We start from the raw sequence: 20,109 nt of genomic DNA on the forward strand, positions 1-20,109 counted from the left end.
CCTGGCACTCCGAAATCACGACTGAGATTCTCCACCTTGCTCTCGTCACGTCCCACGTCCTTCAAACTGTCTCGCGCAAGCAAGAGACCGAAGCGTGCGTCTACCGCCGCGGATCTTGAACACCAGTCACGTTCGATTCCCCAGTATGCCGATTCAGCCTATCACGCAGTGAATATGGACTCTGCACCAACAAAGAATGGACGGGGCGCCAGCCGGCCGGCTCCCTCGCACGCCTCTTGGGACCCTAATGCGCCCCCTCGGGATACACATCGGAGTGTGGGGTATGGGGACTATCCTGTACATGGCAATATCCCACCGTTGCAGTACAGTCCTACGTCGGGTCTCACCTCGAATTTTGCGGCTCAGATTCCACCGACAACTCAAACGCCACAGGTCTACCCATCTCAGGGCGCTCCTGCCATGCAACAGCTCCAACCACAAATGCCTTTGGGGCAAGGCCAACAACAATTTGGCGCTCTTAATACATTGCCACCAGACCTAATGGCCATGGATCAAACTTTCCTCCAAATGGCACAGAATATGCCCTGGATGTATTCGAGCCTTGATAGCGGGATGCCATTGCCAATACCACCCCCATTGCCTCCCCTCCCTTTCGATATGAGAGCCTCACTACCCTTCCAAAATACCCGGTACATGAGCACAATGGCTGGTGGCGCAGGACAACGGCTCGCATCCGAGCCACAACGACAACGATCGCCAACACCGCCAGTAAAAGTCCCACTGCCAACACTGCAATACTTAAATCAAGCCTCACTGAAACCAGAGAAGACCGAAAAGCGGCCACTTCTCGTTATCCTCGATCTCAATGGCACCCTAATCTACCGCAAAGTTCGCAAATTCCCGCCGAAATTCGCCAGACGCACCAATCTAGATCACTTCCTAGCAATGCTGGTCAAAAACTACAAAGTCATGATCTGGTCCAGCTCCCAACCTCCGACTGTAAATGCCGTCTGCGAGCAGATCTTCCCTGGTCCTATGCACGACGCCCTCGTCGCCCGTTGGGGACGCGACAAATTCGGTCTCACCTCCGGCCAATACAACAAAAAGCTCCAGGTCTACAAGGAGCTGCACAAAGTCTGGGCGGTGGCAGATATCCAAGGCGCATTCCCAGGCAATGAGCATCTGAAAGAACCCCCGACCTCATCACCAGGCACTCAGCCACCACACAAGAACCGCAGGCAAAAGCTTCGCGATGCTGAGGCTGCAAAGCTCCCCGCGGGCCACCGCTGGGACCAGACCAACACTATCCTCATTGACGACAGCAAGCTTAAGGCTTCCAGCGAGCCGTTCAATATCCTCGAGATCCCGGAGTTCAACGATGATCCCAGTATCGATGAGACGAAACTCTTTGCCAAGGTCCTTACCCGCCTTGATTATCTCGCCCACCACGACGACGTGAGCAAGGTCCTCCGCATCTGGAACGAGCGCGTAGACAAGGGCGAGGGCAGTATCCTCGAATTGGATATCGGGGCCCATGAGGATTCTATTGACAGCGAGGACGGCGGGATAAGTCTCGTCACAAAGCAGTTGAACGCGGACTCTAATGGCGACCTTATGACATTTGATGGTACCAACGATGTCCCTGCTCCTTCAACAGCCAAGCCCAAGAAGAAAAATAAGAAGGCGAAGGCAAGAGAAAAAGTGGCCGCAAACAATAACCCCCCGAACACTGCAGCGACAACACCCGCAGCCGCCAGTACCGCAACCGCGAACCCGCCAGTCACGAATCCAACACAGCAACCCCAACAGAAAACAGAAGAGCAAAACTCGGAAACCAAAGTGTCGCGCAGGGCGCGCAAAAAAGCCAGACAGGCCGAAGTCGCCGCCGCTGCCGCCGCCGCCGAAGCAGAATACCGAAAGACACATGGGCTTCCAACGCCGAGTTACAATAACGTAACGAGCGAGGAAGCCGTCGCCAGCATCGAACCAGGAGCGAAGAACCAAGTCCATTCCCGAATTGGAAAAAGCGAGAAAGCACTCCGCCGCAGACAGAAGGCCTTGAACAGAAGGGCTCAGTGGGAAGTCGATCCTCCCACACCTCCTCCTGGGTCTCAGACCGCACAGGAAAGGTATAACTTCCGGAAAAGGCGCGTTGCTGCTCCTACGCCCCAGCTTAATGCTGAATCTGCCTCTGGGCCAGCGTTCGAATCCGCATCTGCCGCTGCCCTCGCCGCGAACGCCGCTCGCATCGTGGCAGGACAATCACCCGAGTACCTCCCTCCCGATGCGGACGTGACAGTCGGCATGGAATTAGATGTTGATGAGTACGTCCCGCCGGATACTGTGCCGACGGGAACTAAGCATACCCGGTCGCTGTCACGGGCTTCGTCGGCTGAGTCGAGGAATTCGCTGCTTGATCGTCTTGAGGAGGGGCTTGGGTTTAGGCCGAAGCGTTGAGGTGTTAGCGTCTTCCTGTGTGGGGATTCCGAGCGTGGGGGTCTTTTTGTTCTTTTCATGATATCCCGTTCTGTGTATTTTAGCCGACGGAGGTCTTGAGCTGCTTTATGCTGCTTTATGCTGCTTTATGCTGCTTTATGGCTGGAGGACTGCATGCATACTTGTATCAATACATTGGCTCGTTCATACTATACTAGTTTATTTTTACATGTAGAGTGAAGTAGCATAGTAAATAAACCCATGAATAGGTTACTATATAGTACTATGGTAATCATTCACGGATAGGTATTATTACTTCCATAGTATATATCTCGATTGAAAAAAATAAAAAAATACAGAAAATATGTCCAATGTCCATCCGTGATGTCCATCTCCCCCTGAATATTGAGGTTCAAATGTTGAGAAGCAAATCATCATCAGAGAAACATTGATTGAGACATGGTGATTTTCCGCGGCGGAATGGTTTTGTAGCTGCGTCGCTGCTGTGACAGGAGTCGTAGGGTAGGGTCGAGGATAATTGTCTCAAAGGCGAACATTCCCTTCTTGTCCCTTTCTTTTTCTCCTCCTTCTTTTTCTAATAACGACCTTGACAGCTTCCTGCGGTTTGAGAACCACCAATCTGCGTCTGCTCTGAGCTTTCGGTACGACTCAGATACCGCATCTTCGATTGTATATCCTGTCGCTTGTCGAAAATATTGAAACTTGAACAGCAGACAGTGGACTGTAGGGAGAGGTCCATCCCTCGCCCATTCGACCAGCAGGGGCGGGTAGCAAGTGATTCTGGAAGAAGTGGGCTCGGAAAATCGTACCGTCAGTGCCCAAGCTGACCTGGGGCCGGGAGAACTTGCACACGAAAACTGCAAGGATAGGCTTGATAGAAATGGAAAGAAGGGTGATGGATCTGCCGAAAAAGACCTTGAAGCCTTGACTTCCATGCCAAAGTCGTCATGGTATTGGTCCAGAATTGCTGGGCCCATGCGAGTAGCTCGTACCGGTTCTATACGAATCTGACAGGGGAAGCCTATCCGGCAGTTAGTCTAGCCTGTGGTCTTGTTCTTGCGTAGGCAATATTGGTCGCTATACCGGTGGCGCTGGACCTAGTTGACAACGCGCCCTAGATGTTCAACGGTATTATACTGATCCTCGGACCGGAGCTGCAGGTCCGAGCGGGCTTGTTCGTGGAGCGCGTGCGCTATATAGGTAGGAGTGGGATTGACCGCGGAGATATATATACCTTAGTGCGGGCAAAGTGGGACCAGAGCTCCGGGGTATCTAGGAGCTTAGGGTCCGGGCTGTCACGGATCTAGTACAGCGTGTGGTTATGGACCGAGTCTCGGCCCTACCACTCGTAGCGGTTCCAGTAGTCGCTGATTTTGAACATCCGCTATGGTGATCAGTCGAGCGAGAGGGATATAGCAAGCGGGATCTGAATGACTTCGCTGTCTTCGTAGTCCCTGGTAACCATATCATGGATATCACCTGCTAGTCTGCGTTGCACAATCAGCTTCCCGATGTCGTCTCCTATGGAAATGCGTCAAGAGGGATGTAGCAAGTCGGGATCTGAACGACTTCGTCTCCGCATTTGAGAGAATGCTGAAACGAGTTATTTCTGGTGCTCGAAGAAGCCAAGTTCAATCGGGAACAGATATACGAGGATTGGCAAAATCTCTGGTTCTTTCTTCTTTCGGCATGGCCTCATCGAACGCCACGAAAGAGGGGTGTAGGCTGTGGTATACTGTAGCTGTGCAATGCCAGAGGACAAGAGACAGCTACCGAGCATGCATAGGCCCTGGACAACTCGGAAGTTATCACAGAAGAGCCTGGACCTATATATAGGTTTGTGTTGACATGCACTGCACGCAGGGTATCTGTTTGGCATGCAGTCCATGCAGGGTATGCGTTTGTCTGTATGCAGACTGAGCATTTGCCTGGTTTGTCATGTTTGTCATTCTCGGAGGCTATTTATACAGCCTCCTTTCCATAGATTCATATCAGACCTCTCTTCATCTCCATCTTTCCTCTCCTTCGTAGCCTCAACAGTTTGTGGTTGTGTATGGTTGAGGTTGATTTTGGTAGTTATATATATCCTCAGGTCGAAGCGCCACGTCGCCCAGGCCACGAAAATGGTTTCTTTGTCGATACCCTTCGCTTGGAGTTTCGCAACGACGCCCTTTGCATCAAGGGTTCCATTGACCGTACTGTACTGTCGTACTTTCCTTTCCCATTGCCCTTGGCGCCAGGTTGCCGGCCCACTCGATACTTCGACGAGCGACAGCGTCGGGTCTCTATGGGAGAGCTCGAAACTCTGCATGAAACACTTCCTAGAGTGGACACCGGAGCTCCTCGAAGAAGACATCGCCGCGATAAACGAGCTCCGGGAGTTAGTCCACAGAGCTACATCTGAGCGGTGGCACCCGTAGACTGACCTAACGGCGAGAGCTATAACACTGAGGAAATACGGTAAGGCTAATATCCCGGCTTCCCAGATCGTCAATATCGGTCTAGAGACCAAGATATATTTAAGGGAGGTGCTATAGGTCGGCATCGTTGATTCCGAAGGCGCGGTGACTCCCTCATTATATCTAGTGAGGCAATCAAGTACTACCGCGCCTTTAGAATCAACGATGCCGACCTATAGCACCTCCCTTGAATGCATATTAGTCTCCAGATCGATAGTGGCGATCTGGGAAGCCGGGATATTGGCCTCACCGCATTTCCTCAGTGTTATAGCTCTCGCCGTTAGGTACTGACAGTCTGCGGGTGCCACCGCTCAGATGTAGCTCTGTGGACTAACTCCCGGAGCTCGTTCATCGCGTCGATGTCTTCTTCGAGGAGCTCCGGTGTCCACTCCAGGAAGTGTTTCATGCAGAGTTTCGAGCTCTCCCACAGAGACCCGACGCTGTCGCTCGTCGAAGATATTGAAACAGCAAGCAATTTAGTCTGTGAGAAGAGGCTCCTCCATACAAACACCCATCACCCATCCCCACCAGCAGCGACGGGTAAGAAGCAAGTTGGGAAGAAGGGAAGTCGATCGTAGGGTCAGTGTCTAAGCAACGGGGACTATAGGAGAGGCGTATCCTAACCAACAGCCATTCCCACCAGCAGCGACGGACTGGAACCAAGCGAGGAAGAAGTGGAGTCGAAAGACCGGAATGGTCAGTGTCGAAGGTCTGGACAACTCAGAAGTTATCATAAAGAGCCCTAGCCCATATATAAACGCCGTTGTACCAATGTGTCAACTACCAAGCAAGATGGCCATAGCTCCAATCCCTTTCGTCGTCCCTTGCGAGCCATTTGCCAGTTCCTGTAGAGCTCACGACTTGGTACGCCCTTGGATAAGATATTTTAGGCGATTGGTCCGTTCGACTGTTTCAGGGCGACTGATGAGATCCGATTAAGACCTTAGAACCTTTGGAAGGCGGAAACGCCCACAAAGGTTGAGGGTAAACTGGAGACGGTGGCCACGTTGAACTCGGGGATTGTATAGTACGATACAGTTGAGTAGTCGAGTTAAGTCGGGAATCCCCGAGTCAGCGAGCCGAGAATACTTTGGTGGGTAGGATGGTTGAGAAGACCAAGCAAGCGACGTTAACCGGCCGTGTTTGATGATGATAGGGCGACCAGGTGCTGCTTACCCCCCATTACTCTGTGAGATTCACATCAGAATCCACCAGACGAAAGGTTAGAGAAGGTGCGGACGGTCTGCCTCGTCTCGTATAGACTGTGTGCGAGAGATCCATCCATGGTAACATCTAGGATTCGGCTCCAAGTTATGTTTGATATGAGACACCGCATCCCGCTCAATGTCGCGCCAACCTGCCCACAAAATCGATCTTGTGTATTGCGCTGCTGATGGTATACTCGGAGAGGCTGATCGCCATCTCCGGCAGCCTCGACACGGATGCGCAAACTACGCCACGATGTGAGGGTTGTCCTGGACTTTCACTCACACATGCGTCGGCACATGACTGCATCGCCAGCCAGCCAAGCATGGTACCGGGCATGGTGATGGTGGCATCAGATTGTCCCAGTGAAAATCGACAGCTGAGAGGATGAGGGGTAATTTTCTCTGCACCCAGTTCTGCCGTCAGAATAGGCTTCTCTTTTTGCGTCTGGAAATGCTTTGATGTTCTGACTTCTCGACCAATTTATCATTTGTCGTGATGTGTTCTCGAATGGCTGCAGTCGACGAGGGTAGACAAGTTGGTTCTTGCCGTGCTCTTCAGGATTTTGGTCGACTCGCTCATCCGCCGTTGGATGCCAGGTTGATTGTCTTCGTGTTATAGACACTTGCCAGGCATATCTCGATATTTCCCTTTCCCATAGCCCCAACCAGAGCTCACTCGTGCGGGTTGAACTTGACACAACGATGGTTTGGAGAGAGAAGACCACCGTTAGTGATTGGCGATGTCTCGACAACACACACACACACATATATATATATAGCTTCTCAAACACTAATGAGCGGACAAGTCCCGGAGAAATACCGCCCTCGATCTTTCACGGGAAACCCGTGCCACAAATGAAGCTGTCACTCTTATGTCGGGAGTCCTATCTCGCTTGTAGATGTTTCTCAAAGGCTTTCCTGCGGTGTCCGGAACTTGGAAGTATGTGAGGTGTAGAGAAGCATGGCGGATACGTCATGGTGAATGACACGACCAGATGGCCCATGATTCCTTCCGAATGACTGAGACGGAGCAGGTCAGGTCGGGGTTCGTTTGCTAGCCATCTCTGGCAATTTGCATGACATCCCAAGGAGATGCATGCGTCGGTATAGTTGAATTTAGCCCAGCCACCGATCTGGACGAATGAGATATGGTGCCAGATGCCTTTGGATGATACAGACGCAGGACAGGTCTTCAGAAACACGATCGCTTTGGCCGGGCTCTTGTCCGCTGCGAGGTCCGGCTTGTTTGCTAGTGGTGGTTGCGTTTGTCCGCACAGGTACTGCGTCGTCTCTCGTCTCGCTGTGAAGTTGTGCCAATTCGATCCAAGCAGACGATAAGGTTGTGCTCGACGATGACTTTGGCAGCTTCTGGAAATTACTGTGGCAGATTGGCTCAGCCGAGTTGTTGTGGAAGAGGTAGAAGAGGTAGATAGGTAGCCAAGCAGGTCGAGACTTGACAGGATGCTCAAAACCACGACACTCATTCCTGCAACGTAGAAGGATCACGATCAGAGACTCGAACTCCCAGGTCGAAGGTTGATATATTGAGGAGCTCTGTCAAAAGTACCGGGAAGAAGGATTGAGGAACATGGACTAGCAGACTGGGCCTAACTATATATTGCGCCGAACCTCGTTCTGAGGCGGTGGAGGAGCAGATCGGGGCCGAGGCAGACCAGTCGCAATACACTAACACTTCATAACTTCGTAGTCACAGTACGGACATATTCTGGGGCACATGGGAGCCTAGTAGTAACTGATTAGAATCAAGCTCAAGCTGGTATATTGGAGAACTTACCACAATGCCATGGCTATTTGGGCCTGGCAGCCTAGAATGAAATTTCTGGCTTCTCGACAATGTATACCACTGGAGTCTGGCGTGATGCACGACGTCGAATGTACTGGCATATCCACCTACGCTTGGGGAAATGCTCAGCTTGTTGTTAGGTGTGGATTTGCCGAAAGGTACTGTTGGAACTCAGTGTCTCAGCGTGGTCATAGGGCCAACGAGCCCTCACATGACTGCCTAGGTAGTGACTTTTACCCCGGAAATGGTCCCGGAAATGGTCAAGCCTGTTGCGCTACAACCTGGGTGGGTATGTTCACCTGCAGTCCAAAGGAAGGGAAGGAAAGGTCTGGGCTTGTCCCGTGCACGTCTCTTAGCGCGATATCTGGCGATGTCCTTTGCCACGCCGCAATGTCCAGCTGGCTCGACTTCGTAACGCTGTTAGTCAAATATCATTCACATCACTCTCGGGCGTAACTCACCGCACCGGAGCCCCATTCACTTCTCAGCCAACGTCAAGGACAATCAGATGCCTGGGGGGTCTTTATATATCCACATAAAGAATCTTCGAAGCCATGGATCAGGAGTGAGAGGACTTGTGGTTTTGATCGGAAAGCGTAGGTGTGAAGCCAATGGGCGAGGTTGTCCGAAAAGATACCGTTCCTGGGAGAGACCAATGTAGCCAGGCGCCAATCCTTGTCTTTATCGAACACATCATTGACGCCATAATTTGCCGCAAGGGCGTGCTGTGTAATCTCTTGAAAAGCCGACACAATATCTAGAGGAATCCGCCTCTGCTGCTCTGGTGTCTCTCGCTGAACTCCCAGAGATTGCAAGATATTCTTTGAGTATTTCAGCCTCTTGATCACTCAGAGCGTACCTTTAAAGTATTAACAAGCTTATTGACAGCAGCGAAAGGTTATGCGTAGCGAGGGGAACTCGCGGCGGACATTTGAGGCGAGGAGGTCTTGCAGGCGAGCCATTAATGCCGAGATCCCGTAATTCCCAGGTGGTGCACGATTCCAAGGCGCATGTTGATAGAACATCCTTTCTTCGGCATCTCGGTCGACCTTGCCAGCCTGAAGCTGTTTTTGACCGAGATTCCCATATATAGTCATGAGGAGTGGGGATAGTAGATGTGAAATATGAATTGTGAATTGTGAAACGGAACTGAGGGCTGATGATAGAAGGCGAGAAAGGGAAGTAACGGATGATGAAAGCCGATGAAAATGATGCCCATAGAAGGCGAGAGAGCTTTGAGTCATGGTCCTGTTCATCAAAGGTTCAAGCAGTTGGAGGCTGATGACGCTCTGTCCATACTGGCAAATGAAGATCCTAAAGGAAAGGTATATAGGCAGCTTGTGTATAGGCAGGCAGCTCTGGCTGAGAAACAAGAAGATGCGTGTGAGATGATGGTTGTAGAAGGAAGAAGCAGCAAGTAGTTATGCTGGCTATTTATAACAGGGCGGAGGCAAATAATTGCCAAAGCAAACGGATGTTAAGATGGAAGACTCTTTATATATGCAAGCAAACGGAGTGTGGAAGGGAAGGCATGTATGCGGTCATATAACCTGGCTAAAAGCACACATGTAGAAAGCTGCATAGTTCCAAGAGCTCTTTACGAGATACTACTGATAAACTCAAAACTACACAGGAAATAAATATGCACTCAAGATATCAGAGAACAGTCTCTGTTCTTTCATTGCTAGAGCTAAACTAGCAGCGACCTGACTGGCTGGGATTGACATACTAGCAAAACCCAAGCCAGCTCAGTCGATCATCATTCCGCGTCGCAACGTATTCATAACCGTGATTCAACATCAACACGTAAGACCAGAGGTCAAGATATTTGGAAAAACCCAAAGATTTCAGGCAGAGGAAAGAAGTGAATGGACATGAGACATCGTATTTTCATGCAAAGCACGTCCTTCGGGGTATTGGGGGATGAAATTTTTATAGGAGATGGGGAGGGTAGATCGGGGCGAACACGCTTATTTGAAGACGTGGCCGTCGGTCCACTCCTTGACCTGGCCGTCGACGGTGACGGGGACGTCCTGGGCCCACATGTCCTCGACGAGCTTGCGGTCAGCCTCGTTAGAGGGGTCGAGCTTGGTGAACTCGTAACCCTCGTAGTCGGGGCCGACAGTGAAAGCAGGCTCCCACTCCTGGCCACGGACCATGAAGGCACCGTAGACGACACAGTTGTAGTTCTCGCCGTACACGGACTGAGCACCGAAGATGTACTTGCGGGAAGCCTCAAGACGGGTCTGGAAGCCACCGATCAGGTTGTTGGCCATGAAGGTGAGCTTGAGCTCGTTGTTGTAACGGTAGTTGACCTTCCAGAGAGAGTACTCATCGGCCTTGAAGTTATCCCAGAACCAGGGCATGGCAACGGTGCGGACGTCATCGTTGGAGAACTTGCGCTTCCAGTCATCAAGGATGAGAGTAGGCTTGCCAAGAGCCTCAAGGGGGTGCTTGGGCTTGGGGGCCTCAGCAGCGGGGGCAGCGGCGGGGGCAGCAGCAGCAGCAGCGGGGGCAGCGGCCTTAGGCTCCTTCTTAGGGGGAGTGTACTTGATGGCCTCCTCAGCGAACTGGGGGCTGGGGACGACAGCCTTGAAGGCGTCCTGGTTGATAATGGTGTTGTACCACCGGGTGGTGGCGGGGTTGGCCTCGCGCCAGGTCTTGTCAAGGACAGTGGCGAAGGGGCGGGTGAGGAGAGAGGCAGCGAAGATATCGGCCAGGGTGATACGCTCACCAACAAGGTAGGTGTTGGCAGTGAGGTGAGTCTCGAGGGCAGCAACGGCCTTGAGGGCAGCCTTGGCGGCGTCATCGACGTTCTTCTTGTTGTAGGCGTCGAGACCCATCAAGGGGCGGTACCAGGCACCGAACTTGGGCAGGACCTCAGCGTTGGCGAAGGACAACCAGCGGAGGATGGAAGCGTAGTCCTGCTTGGTCTTGCCGAGGAGGGTGGTCTTCTCGTTCTGGGAGGTGACTATGAACAGGACATGTTAGCCAAGTTGCTTTGAAACTCAATTGGATGGAACAATGGAGCAATCAGAGGTGCCAATGGCACAATGTGTCCAATGCAAAAAAAGGGGGTGGTCGAGTCCAAATTTTCCCGCAGAGCGGGGTAGCCAATTTTTTTTTTCAGAGTTGTTTTTTCTCAACAGTTAATATAACACAATTGTTATAATCTGACAGGGATAACTAATGATATCTCATCATAAAGAAGGAGAGGCATAAAGATGGATCGAGTGATGTGCTGGAATGTATCTCAGGAAATGTTCACATACCATAGACAGCAATGGCAATGGTCTCAGACAGAGTGAAGCCATTGGCACCCTCGAAGGCGGGGATCTTGCCAGTGGGGTTGATCTTGAGGTACTCAGCGCTGGAGTTGAACTCAGCGGCAGAGTTAGCCTGGGTGTTAACCAGCTCCAACTCAAGGTCGTTGTGCTTAGCAGCGACCAGGATGGAGAGGGTGCGACCGTTGTCCTAGAGAAATGTCAGACATTGAATCGAATCAACAGAGATGAAGATAAAAAAACATACAGGCAGACCGTAAAGCTTTCCGAAGGCCATCTTGAATATAATGTGTGGAAGATGAAGAAGAAAAAGAAAAGAAGAGAAAGGAGAGGGGCGAAACAAGAATTTTGTGCTGGCGGGACGACTTCGGTGCCCGGAGGAATGATGTTGCCGGGTATCACATGACCCAACAAAAAACATGACACTCGGAGACCGTCAACGGCCTCCATCCAGGACCTGAGATCCGAGTTCCAGCCCCGAATCCGCCGCCAATTCCACCAGCCATGGCGTGGCACAAGCCCAACAGCCTCACACAGGCGATGCAATCCCTCCGCCTAACCTCAACCCTCCCAAAACCCTCCCTCCAAGCCCCCCGAACAACCCTCAACACCCTCCGCACACGCACCTACGCAACAGAAGCCGAATCCGCCCCCGCGGCTGCCGCCCCAGAAATCAACTTCGGCTCCTTCACCCAAAAGCCCGCCCGCATCATCCCCGCCTCCCCATCCTACTTCTCCGGCAGCCCGCGGTTCACCGACCACGTCCTGAAGCTGGAAGCTCTGCAAGCGAAGCACGCCTCACTCCCTACCGTGGCTACGAGCGAAGCACCACGTATGGCATGGTTCAAGCTGCCACAGTTCCGCGACTACGTGGGCGAACCCGTGCCCATGAAGAAATACAAGTCCCTGGTCAAGATCCTGCAGCGACTGAACCGCATCCAGCCCGATATGGTGCCGGACGAGGTGCGCAATACCCTCAGCGCGTTCCTGCGTCCTGGTAACCCGTATGCGGTGGAGAATGTGCCGCGGACGGTGGATGAGAATGGGCGCGCTCGTGGGAAGGGGAAGAGGAAGGAGTCTACGGCTGTTGTGCAGCTTGTTGAGGGTGAGGGTGAGGTGCTGGTTAATGGGAAGAGTTTGGTGGAGGCGTTTAAGCGGGTTCATGATCGTGAGAGTGCGCTCTGGGCGCTGAGATGTACACAGCGCTTGGATAAGTATAATGCTTGGATTCGGGTGCGGGGTGGTGGTGTTACTGGTCAGGCTGAGGCGATTACGTTGGCTCTTGGTAGGGCTTTGCTGTTGCACGAGCCTGGACTGAAGCCGGTTCTGAGGAAGGGTATGTTCTTGCTTCCATTTTTATATCTCGTTCCATTCTTGGCGCAGTTGCTAACTGGATTTCTTTACAGCCGGTGCCATCACGGTCGACGCCCGTCGCGTCGAGAGAAAGAAGCCCGGTCACGTCAAGGCCCGCAAGATGCCTACCTGGGTCAAGCGTTAACGTGGTCAGCGAGATCACTCGAGCATTTCCAATTTCTTTGTTTCAATACTGTATTATTCCACCACGGCACCCCGAGTTCGCGTCTTGTTTTATATCCTGTACTCTCAATGCATCTGGGGCATCAATTCTAAGCTTTACATTGAATTTGAGTTGAATGATTAAATCAGCGTGTTGTATATCATTTCGAGGCACGATCCTAATTTCACTGAATACATGATGACCACTATGGATCGTTGGTGAATTCATCGTATACTTCGTCCGCTTTAGTCTTGCCGCTTCGCATGCCGAGAACAGCCACAGGAAAAGATATTGGGGACGCCAAATGAGCTCAAACGCTACCTGGAGGTATCCGGAACATCTTATTGGACCAAGTCTGACAGGACGGATGCGATAGCAGCAGAACGAACATCATACCCGACTATCACGCACCAATTAGGGCATGAGTTGAGCGATTGAACTCTACAGATTGGAGGAGTACTACCGATTCTACCTTTATATAGCTTGCTATGACCCAAATTTGCAAATGCTGGACAGTGAAAATAGTTGATATTTGATATCAAATAGATCGACTCCGCCTCAGATCCCAATCCTCGGAAGGGTATGCTAGCGAGATATAAGCCCAAGCCCAATTCCAAAACGGGAACGCAAAGGTCCCGTTCCATTTTTGCGCCAGATACCCCTTGTCCTTTTTCGCGTTGCCCACGCCCCAATGCAAAGCCAGTTCAGATCGTTTCAATACAAATAGAGATGGTGGTAGGAGATGGAAGATGATAGGAAACAACATAAGCCAAAGAAAACCACCCACAGAGACCATGAGACTATGTACAACTCGTCAGATTCGTCATTAGGGTACGGTAAGCGGGGAAGTGGAAGATTGTGATGATAGTGATAGTGGTCGTGGTTGATGGCGAGTGATGAGGTGATAGTTGAAATGATTATAGCGAATCGACAATGTACTCCGTATTTCGGGCAGCCACCTCGTTAGCTCGAGTAACATAGGCGATAGGTATAATTGGAAGGATCAAGCGCTTATGGCCAAGGGAGAGCCAGCAAATGATCGTCCCTCTCACAGGGGAACGGAAGACCGATGACCGAAGACGGAAGGAGGGGATCAGTCGATGTCTCGGAGAAAATGGGAGATTGATTGGTGCCCAACGAGGTGAGAGGTGACAGGTTACCTCTTCGCGATGTCAAATATCAACATCGGGGTTGGCGCGACGCTAGTAGGCAATAGTCTCCCCGTGGCGGGAGCGCTTGGGTGATATTGGCTTGCGTATAGTCTCCGATCGTCATGGCGCAGTCGTGTCTTTCTTATTTGGGAGTGGGTCCAAATTGATGTGACGTTTTGGTACGTTCCTTTTTTTGCAGTTTTCTTTTTTTTTTTTTTTTTTTTCGCTTCTTTGCTCTTGTTCTGTTTCCTCCTTTGGACTTGGTTCATGGTCGTGGTACTGCCGTGGCTTCGGGTCTAGTAGGGATGTGGTGGAGGTCGGGTCTACTATCCATGAGATCAAGGCATTGCCCTAACACTGAGGTTTGATTAGGAGGTAAAATAGGTGCATTGGAGTATAGCGCAAACTCACCGGACAGTATCTCCTCTTCCCATATGCCCATTTGGTAATCCACTAACCCGTGGGGTTCAAGTTGATCGCAAAGCTGAATGAGGTCCTTTCCCATAGTCTCCATACGACCTCGTCGAATTAGACTCGTATTCGCCGGTTGCTGACTTGTCGCAATCACTTCTAGCACCAGGTCCTTTTGCTTTTGGCAGAGGGCTAGCCAACATAGGTTGAATTCGCTCCATAGCTTCAGACGGTCGGGGTACTGGACGCTGTCGTCATGGAGGAGGCCTACATATCAGACCAGAAGGATTAGCCTCTCACTGTAGACACATAAAGGTGTTAGATGATGCTTGCATGACGCGCGCCTGCAGGCTCCGAGACAGACATTAGGTGAAAAGAACAAGAAAAAGAAGGATCCAGTTCGAAGTGCGACTTCTGTGCTACTAGGCGAGGAGAGTCATAACAAAGTGTGGACACTTGCTCCTCTGTCTTCTCGAGGCGAAAAAAAAAGGAAACAATAAGAAACTGAAAAAGAGTGCATCTTACCAAGATCCCGTGCATGGGTCACAAGCCATTCGGAAATTTCGAGTAGCGATCCTCCGGCCTCTACCAATCTTCCGGCTCGCGTTTGATCAAAAGTGCGGCGCAGGATGTGTTGGTATCGTCCGATGGCCTCCTCCAGGCTGGGCTGATCCGACTGCTGTTGCTGGGACTCTGTTTGGGGTTGATCCAAGCGGTTCATGGACCCGGACCCGATTGCAGAGAAATCAGAGATGGGTGCAGAAAAGGACTGGGTGGTGTTCGGGCGTGCCATGGGGCCTTGGTTATAAGGCTGGAGTTGCGCATTTAGATAAGGCGAGAGTGCTGCGACCCCAGACCCTGCAGATTCCTCTGGCGCAAAATACTGTGGAACGGCAAATTGGTTCGACAGGACATCGATAGCTGCAGACTGCCGTGTCTGGTACTGTGGCACAACCTCGAAGTGTCCTTGGGCTGGACCTTGCTGACCGAACCCGTACAGCATGGTAGAGTCATAGGGTGAGAATGCAGCTGGATCCTGCGGTGGCGCGCGCCGTCGCTGGTGCTGAATAGCCGGCACTTGTTGAGGCCGTTGAGCCCGTGCATAGTCCTGGGGTTGGTAGTTCTGTAATTCGTTCGACTGCAGGGAACCGCCGTGGAAGGAGCTGCCTGTGTATCCGTAGTCGTAGGACATTGGGACTTGCTCCGGGGGTTGCGACATCCCCGTTTGGTCTCCACGTGGTTGTATGGCCGGGTCAAAACCATCTGTTGCACGACCAGGTGCTCTGCGAGCGGCATTTCCAGACCGAGACATTGACCTTTCATTCTGCTTCATACGTTGATCGCCATCCATGAGGTTGTCCCAGGATCGGTGCAGATCAAGCTCAGCCCAATGCTTGGGGGACAGCGGTGGGCTTGCGTAGGATGCCAGCTTGGATGATTTTATGGAATCCAGGAAACTCTTTTCCACGGATGAAGTCTTTCCCTTGTTGGGGGTGGGGGGAGAGAGTGAGGAAAGAAAAGGATGAGAGGTGATCCTTGCGGTTCAAGTAGACATTCAAATCTTGTCCTCTGACGCAGCTGCGACACCGATTTAAGTAACAGAGAAAACAAATTAACACAATAATTGCAATGAATAGAAAATTAAGGGGGAGAAAAAAAGGCTGGAGAAGAAAGAAGGGGGGGAAAACGAAAAAGCAGAATTATATGTAATTAGGCAGGAAAGGGCGAAGTCAGGTAGTTAGATAGAAATATTAGGGTGATGGATCCGAAAAGAAGAGAAAAGCCTTCAGAGTCAGATAGATCAAGTATAGGTATAGTCCGGTCCTTGAACGGGTCTAGTATAGTATATAAAAAGGGTATCAAAAGGGTATAAGAGTGGGTAGTATGGGAAGAAAAGAGGACCAAAGGGGGTAACAAGAAAGGGCTCCGGGCATAGAATCAAAATATAGCATCCAATACGGAGGATCCAAGGTAAATGTAAAATGTAAAATGGAAAATATATAAAATATAGAATACAAAATATACAAATAAGCCCTAAAGCCATATAATATGATCGACGATCGAGGATCTACACCTAAACTCCATTTGGCGTGATAATCGGGAACCCGGTGCTTTGGTTCTTGGCCCCGAGGGATTTGGTGACATTTTGGATTTAATAGATTGTTTTTTAATATTTTTTAATATTTTTTATTTAATTCATTTAGTTCAGCTCTCCAGGTCAGGTGGTATATATTTTCGTTTCTTTTTTTTATTCTAACACTCTCACTCTCTTGTTCTGGTGTGTAACACTCTATGTTGCCTGGGGCTGATAATGAAGGAGAGGAAACATGAGACAAAATATTCTCCCCTTGCGTAGAATGTGGAAAGGGAAAGAAAAAAAAAGGAAAAAGCAAAAGTCAAAAGTATAACTAAACGCAACTAAACGTAACTAAACAAAATAGTTGGGAAAAAAAAAGGGGATGCTATTTACATTCCGGGGAGATTAGCCGGGCAGCTGCTGGAACCTCGCGGAGATGCATGAGGCTGATATGTTAAGATAATAATAGGGATACAATAATAATACTTAGTATAGAAGATTAGAGTCATCTGATTATTGCATCTCTACATGAAACTACCTTAAGATGGTAGCTATAAATCAATTCAAATAGTGGAGCATCGCTTGGATCTGCACCCTGACGGCCACCTACATACGTCAGTTTCCTTTTCCTCGGGTTTCTGATTGCTCAGGTCTCAAGGGGGGAGAAAAGCAATTATCATTTAATACTATGTTGTATGTTGTACTCCCTAAGTACCGGGACAAAGGTATTTGTTTACTATGTACCTTAAATCTCTGTATTCCTTTCCGACACTCGAGGAGACAATCCACTGATTGCGGTCTAAGATCCGGGTTATACTTCTCTCAAATGATCTACATATTAAGTTTACCTTTAAACATTTAACCTATCTATATAGATCGTACTCGTGAGGGTACGCTGTACTGAATATGTATATTTAATACCACGGAAAAGATACGCAGACTTCGAATCGTCCACAAGAGGAATAGGATGATGCAATCTGCGGATGTACGACATGAAATAAATCAATTTCTCTTGAAGAAAAACAATAAATATACAAATAAATAGAAGAAAATAAACCATTGGCCAGACATATAGACTCGCGTGTACTCGGACTTCTAGATCATGGTCTCGGTATATACCAGCCCGACACGTTGGATAGACCAGCCGGTAGCACAAAACACGAGGAACTGGGTATTATGCCCAGGTGGGCTTGGACATTGGTAACGGGGCGACAAAGGGTATCCCATGTTGAAACAATCGGCCTTTTGACGTACTTTATACTGTTAGGAAAAGAAACTATATCTCCATAGTTACCTACACCCTGTTTCAGGTTTAGATATCCTCAAACATGTCAGACGAAACATTACATATGCAATATCTAATCTTAGAAGCCAAAGAAAAAAGCTTAGACCGGAATCTCCCTTTCCCAATCCCGTCAAAAGACTAGGCGTAAACCCCCGAGGTAGGGAATAAATCTCCCTGAAACACAAACTACTGCACCTACATCGGATGTTTTATGTAGAGGGCAAGGAAACTGAAATTAACGTGATACCCTCCCTTTCTATTCCTTCTTTACCCTTCCTTTCCTCCCCTACCCCCGTAGATAAGAAATTCTATTAAAAAAAGATACGACCACCATTCCCTCGAAACAACAGTACCTCATCCTGTACGACTTCCATCTCGGACTGCAGACCCAGCGAATCCAGTGCCTCGGAATTCCGAAATTATCGTCTCACCACGCTCATCCAGTCCGGTTGCCCAGTCAGAGCACGGACATCCCGAGGGGTGCACGATGATGGGAATGGAAGATAATAGTTGTGGCATAGAGATACAATACACACCACCTAAGTAGTTACGGTACATGTGTACATGTGTACATATGTAGTCAGTAGTCACAGATGTATATACCAACTAATGTATATACAGTCCGCGCAGACACTATATTAACCCGACGGTATACACAGTGTATACCAAAGTATACCTACCTTTTTACCTTTTACCTTCCACGCGTTTCATTTCTTTATATACATACCGGCGTGGCCACATGCACAGACTACATATGTATGCAGACAGGGATGGGACGGGAGCCGAGGGTCGGGAGAACGGCAAGAACAACAAAGAACAGCAGGATTGGGTGAGAGTGTGCGTGTGTGGTGTATGCTGCAAGAGGCTAAGGCAATAATAAGACGCAAGATGCACCATCTGCATCCGCAAGTGCTGGGCGAACAAGGATTTGTCATGGTGGCTGCTCCCGTACCCAACTCGTTGGTTGGGAGCCATCCGGTCCACGAGACTGCGGTCCAGAAGGAAAGAAATGTTCGAGGGAGGGGAACTGGTGTTTGCCGAGGTTAGTTTGTTGTGGGTAATCAGGGTTGGTCCGGATGGGAACGGGGGTTGTCCCTCATGCGGCTGAAACGTCAAGGCTTTGTTTCGGTTGTTGTTTGTTGGGTTGAGATTGGAGTGTGTGCTGGCCAGATTTGCTGATGTGAGGTAGGGACCGGGATGTGTAGGGAATTTGTTGGAAGTAGAGTTGTTGAATTGTTGAATTGGGGAGGGTGCTGTTGTATAGTCAGGGAAGGGGTTGGGGTGGCTGATACTATACTTTGATATACTTCGGTTCGCCACGCATGTACTTCCCCAGGAAATATTATGCACCACCATTGACACTGGGTGTCTGAGCCGACGGAAAACAGCGCGACGAAAGATAGCCAGGAGAAAGAGGTCATGGGGAGATAATTTCCATATGTCCTTCCCATATCGGGAGAAAATAAACTACAAACACGTCGCTGATCATTGAGTCATGTCATGTCATGTCGAGACCAAGAAAGAGAAAGCCGAGCACCAAGAAAAGAATAAACACCATCCACTGAATACATCGCCACTCAACCAGTGAGAAAGGCAATCATATTTGATCTGGGCCCATAGTCAGCACGAACACCTCCCAGCAAGACAAAGCGGCTCAAAACATACTCAGTGTCATACTGAGGCTCACGTCTGTATTCTCAACCATATCCGTGAACTCCTCGAAGCTGATCTTTCCATCCTGATCCTTATCAGCCTCCATGATCGTCTTGTCGACGATCTGCTGCAGCTGCACGTCCTTGAGGTTATTGCCGACCATCATCTTCAGCACAATGAACAGCTCGCCGTTGGAAATGTAGCCGTCACGGTCAATGTCGTACACCTTGAATGCGAATCGCAGTTTCTCTTGCTTGTTGCCCTTTGAGCTGAATGCTGACAGGCCGGTCACGAATTCCTGGAAGTCCACGTCACCGCCACCGTCTTCATCGAAGATGGCAATCATTCTGTCATAAATATAGGTTAGGATGCAGTCATAATATATATGTAGATCGTAAATCGTATGTGGGGGTGTGGATTGGATGTCCGGGGAGCAACGAACCTCGTGGCGAGCGGGTTGGACGACACTTGGGGAAGGGAGAGGAACTCATCACGGTCGATAGTGCCGGAGGCATTCTATATTCTGTTTAGTATGCTAGAATATCCTCTGACAGTCCGTCGCGCGGGACTGACCTTATCCAGCTTCATGAAGCGCTTGCGCAGGCGATCCACCTCGTCCCGGTTGACTGTTGTCGCAAAGTCAGCCACAACCCCGATCCATCACCTTGACGCCATATCCGACCGGGGAGAACGTACAGTTGGAGGTAGACACAATGTTATCGAAGAGCTGGGTGGTACCCACGGAGCCTCGGCGTCTCCGCGCATCGTAAATTGCAGCAGCGTTGGGCTCATTGGGGGAGGGCGGCTGGTCCATGATGGATGGTTGGAGAGGGAAACGAGATA

At 50.1% G+C, this 20,109-nt stretch overlaps 8 protein-coding genes across 8 annotated transcripts; 2 read left to right on the forward strand and 6 right to left on the reverse strand.

Annotated features, from left to right (window-relative positions):
- Positions 1 to 174: 174 nt before the first annotated feature.
- On the forward strand, positions 175 to 2,418 carry N7525_009566 (NIF domain protein; the record flags this gene model as incomplete). Its single annotated transcript, XM_002563622.2, has 1 exon — positions 175 to 2,418. One exon carries the CDS (start codon positions 175 to 177, stop codon positions 2,416 to 2,418), a length of 2,244 nt encoding a protein of 747 aa, XP_002563668.1.
- Positions 2,419 to 6,218: 3,800 nt separating this feature from the next.
- N7525_009567 (uncharacterized protein) lies at positions 6,219 to 6,422 on the reverse strand (the record flags this gene model as incomplete). The annotated part of the gene is made up of 1 exon (XM_061214780.1): positions 6,219 to 6,422. The coding sequence occupies one exon, from the start codon at positions 6,420 to 6,422 to the stop codon at positions 6,219 to 6,221; it is 204 nt and encodes a 67-aa protein (XP_061069211.1).
- A 779-nt stretch (positions 6,423 to 7,201) lies between these two features.
- On the reverse strand, positions 7,202 to 7,891 carry N7525_009568 (uncharacterized protein; the record flags this gene model as incomplete). Its single annotated transcript, XM_061214781.1, has 2 exons — positions 7,202 to 7,571; positions 7,881 to 7,891. 2 exons carry the CDS (start codon positions 7,889 to 7,891, stop codon positions 7,202 to 7,204), a joined length of 381 nt encoding a protein of 126 aa, XP_061069212.1.
- An 876-nt stretch (positions 7,892 to 8,767) lies between these two features.
- On the reverse strand, positions 8,768 to 8,986 carry N7525_009569 (uncharacterized protein; the record flags this gene model as incomplete). Its single annotated transcript, XM_061214782.1, has 1 exon — positions 8,768 to 8,986. One exon carries the CDS (start codon positions 8,984 to 8,986, stop codon positions 8,768 to 8,770), a length of 219 nt encoding a protein of 72 aa, XP_061069213.1.
- An 873-nt stretch (positions 8,987 to 9,859) lies between these two features.
- N7525_009570 (putative translation elongation factor eEF-1 subunit gamma) lies at positions 9,860 to 11,450 on the reverse strand (the record flags this gene model as incomplete). Its single annotated transcript, XM_002563625.1, has 3 exons — positions 9,860 to 10,860; positions 11,162 to 11,363; positions 11,421 to 11,450. 3 exons carry the CDS (start codon positions 11,448 to 11,450, stop codon positions 9,860 to 9,862), a joined length of 1,233 nt encoding a protein of 410 aa, XP_002563671.1.
- A 227-nt stretch (positions 11,451 to 11,677) lies between these two features.
- On the forward strand, positions 11,678 to 12,671 carry N7525_009571 (mitochondrial 37S ribosomal protein uS9m; the record flags this gene model as incomplete). The annotated part of the gene is made up of 2 exons (XM_002563626.1): positions 11,678 to 12,509; positions 12,580 to 12,671. The coding sequence occupies 2 exons, from the start codon at positions 11,678 to 11,680 to the stop codon at positions 12,669 to 12,671; spliced, it is 924 nt and encodes a 307-aa protein (XP_002563672.1).
- Positions 12,672 to 14,105: 1,434 nt separating this feature from the next.
- On the reverse strand, positions 14,106 to 15,602 carry N7525_009572 (uncharacterized protein; the record flags this gene model as incomplete). Its single annotated transcript, XM_061214783.1, has 3 exons — positions 14,106 to 14,197; positions 14,252 to 14,518; positions 14,777 to 15,602. 3 exons carry the CDS (start codon positions 15,600 to 15,602, stop codon positions 14,106 to 14,108), a joined length of 1,185 nt encoding a protein of 394 aa, XP_061069214.1.
- A 3,584-nt stretch (positions 15,603 to 19,186) lies between these two features.
- Positions 19,187 to 20,080, reverse strand: cnaB (calcineurin regulatory subunit B; the record flags this gene model as incomplete). Its single annotated transcript, XM_002563629.2, has 5 exons — positions 19,187 to 19,221; positions 19,279 to 19,613; positions 19,709 to 19,782; positions 19,840 to 19,892; positions 19,963 to 20,080. The coding sequence occupies 5 exons, from the start codon at positions 20,078 to 20,080 to the stop codon at positions 19,211 to 19,213; spliced, it is 591 nt and encodes a 196-aa protein (XP_002563675.2). The 3' UTR covers positions 19,187 to 19,210.
- Positions 20,081 to 20,109: the final 29 nt, after the last annotated feature.

Source organism: Penicillium rubens, assembly GCF_028828025.1.
Source record: "Penicillium rubens strain IBT 27055 chromosome Unknown utg000003l_segment0_segment0, whole genome shotgun sequence".
Classification (NCBI taxonomy): domain Eukaryota; kingdom Fungi; phylum Ascomycota; class Eurotiomycetes; order Eurotiales; family Aspergillaceae; genus Penicillium; species Penicillium rubens.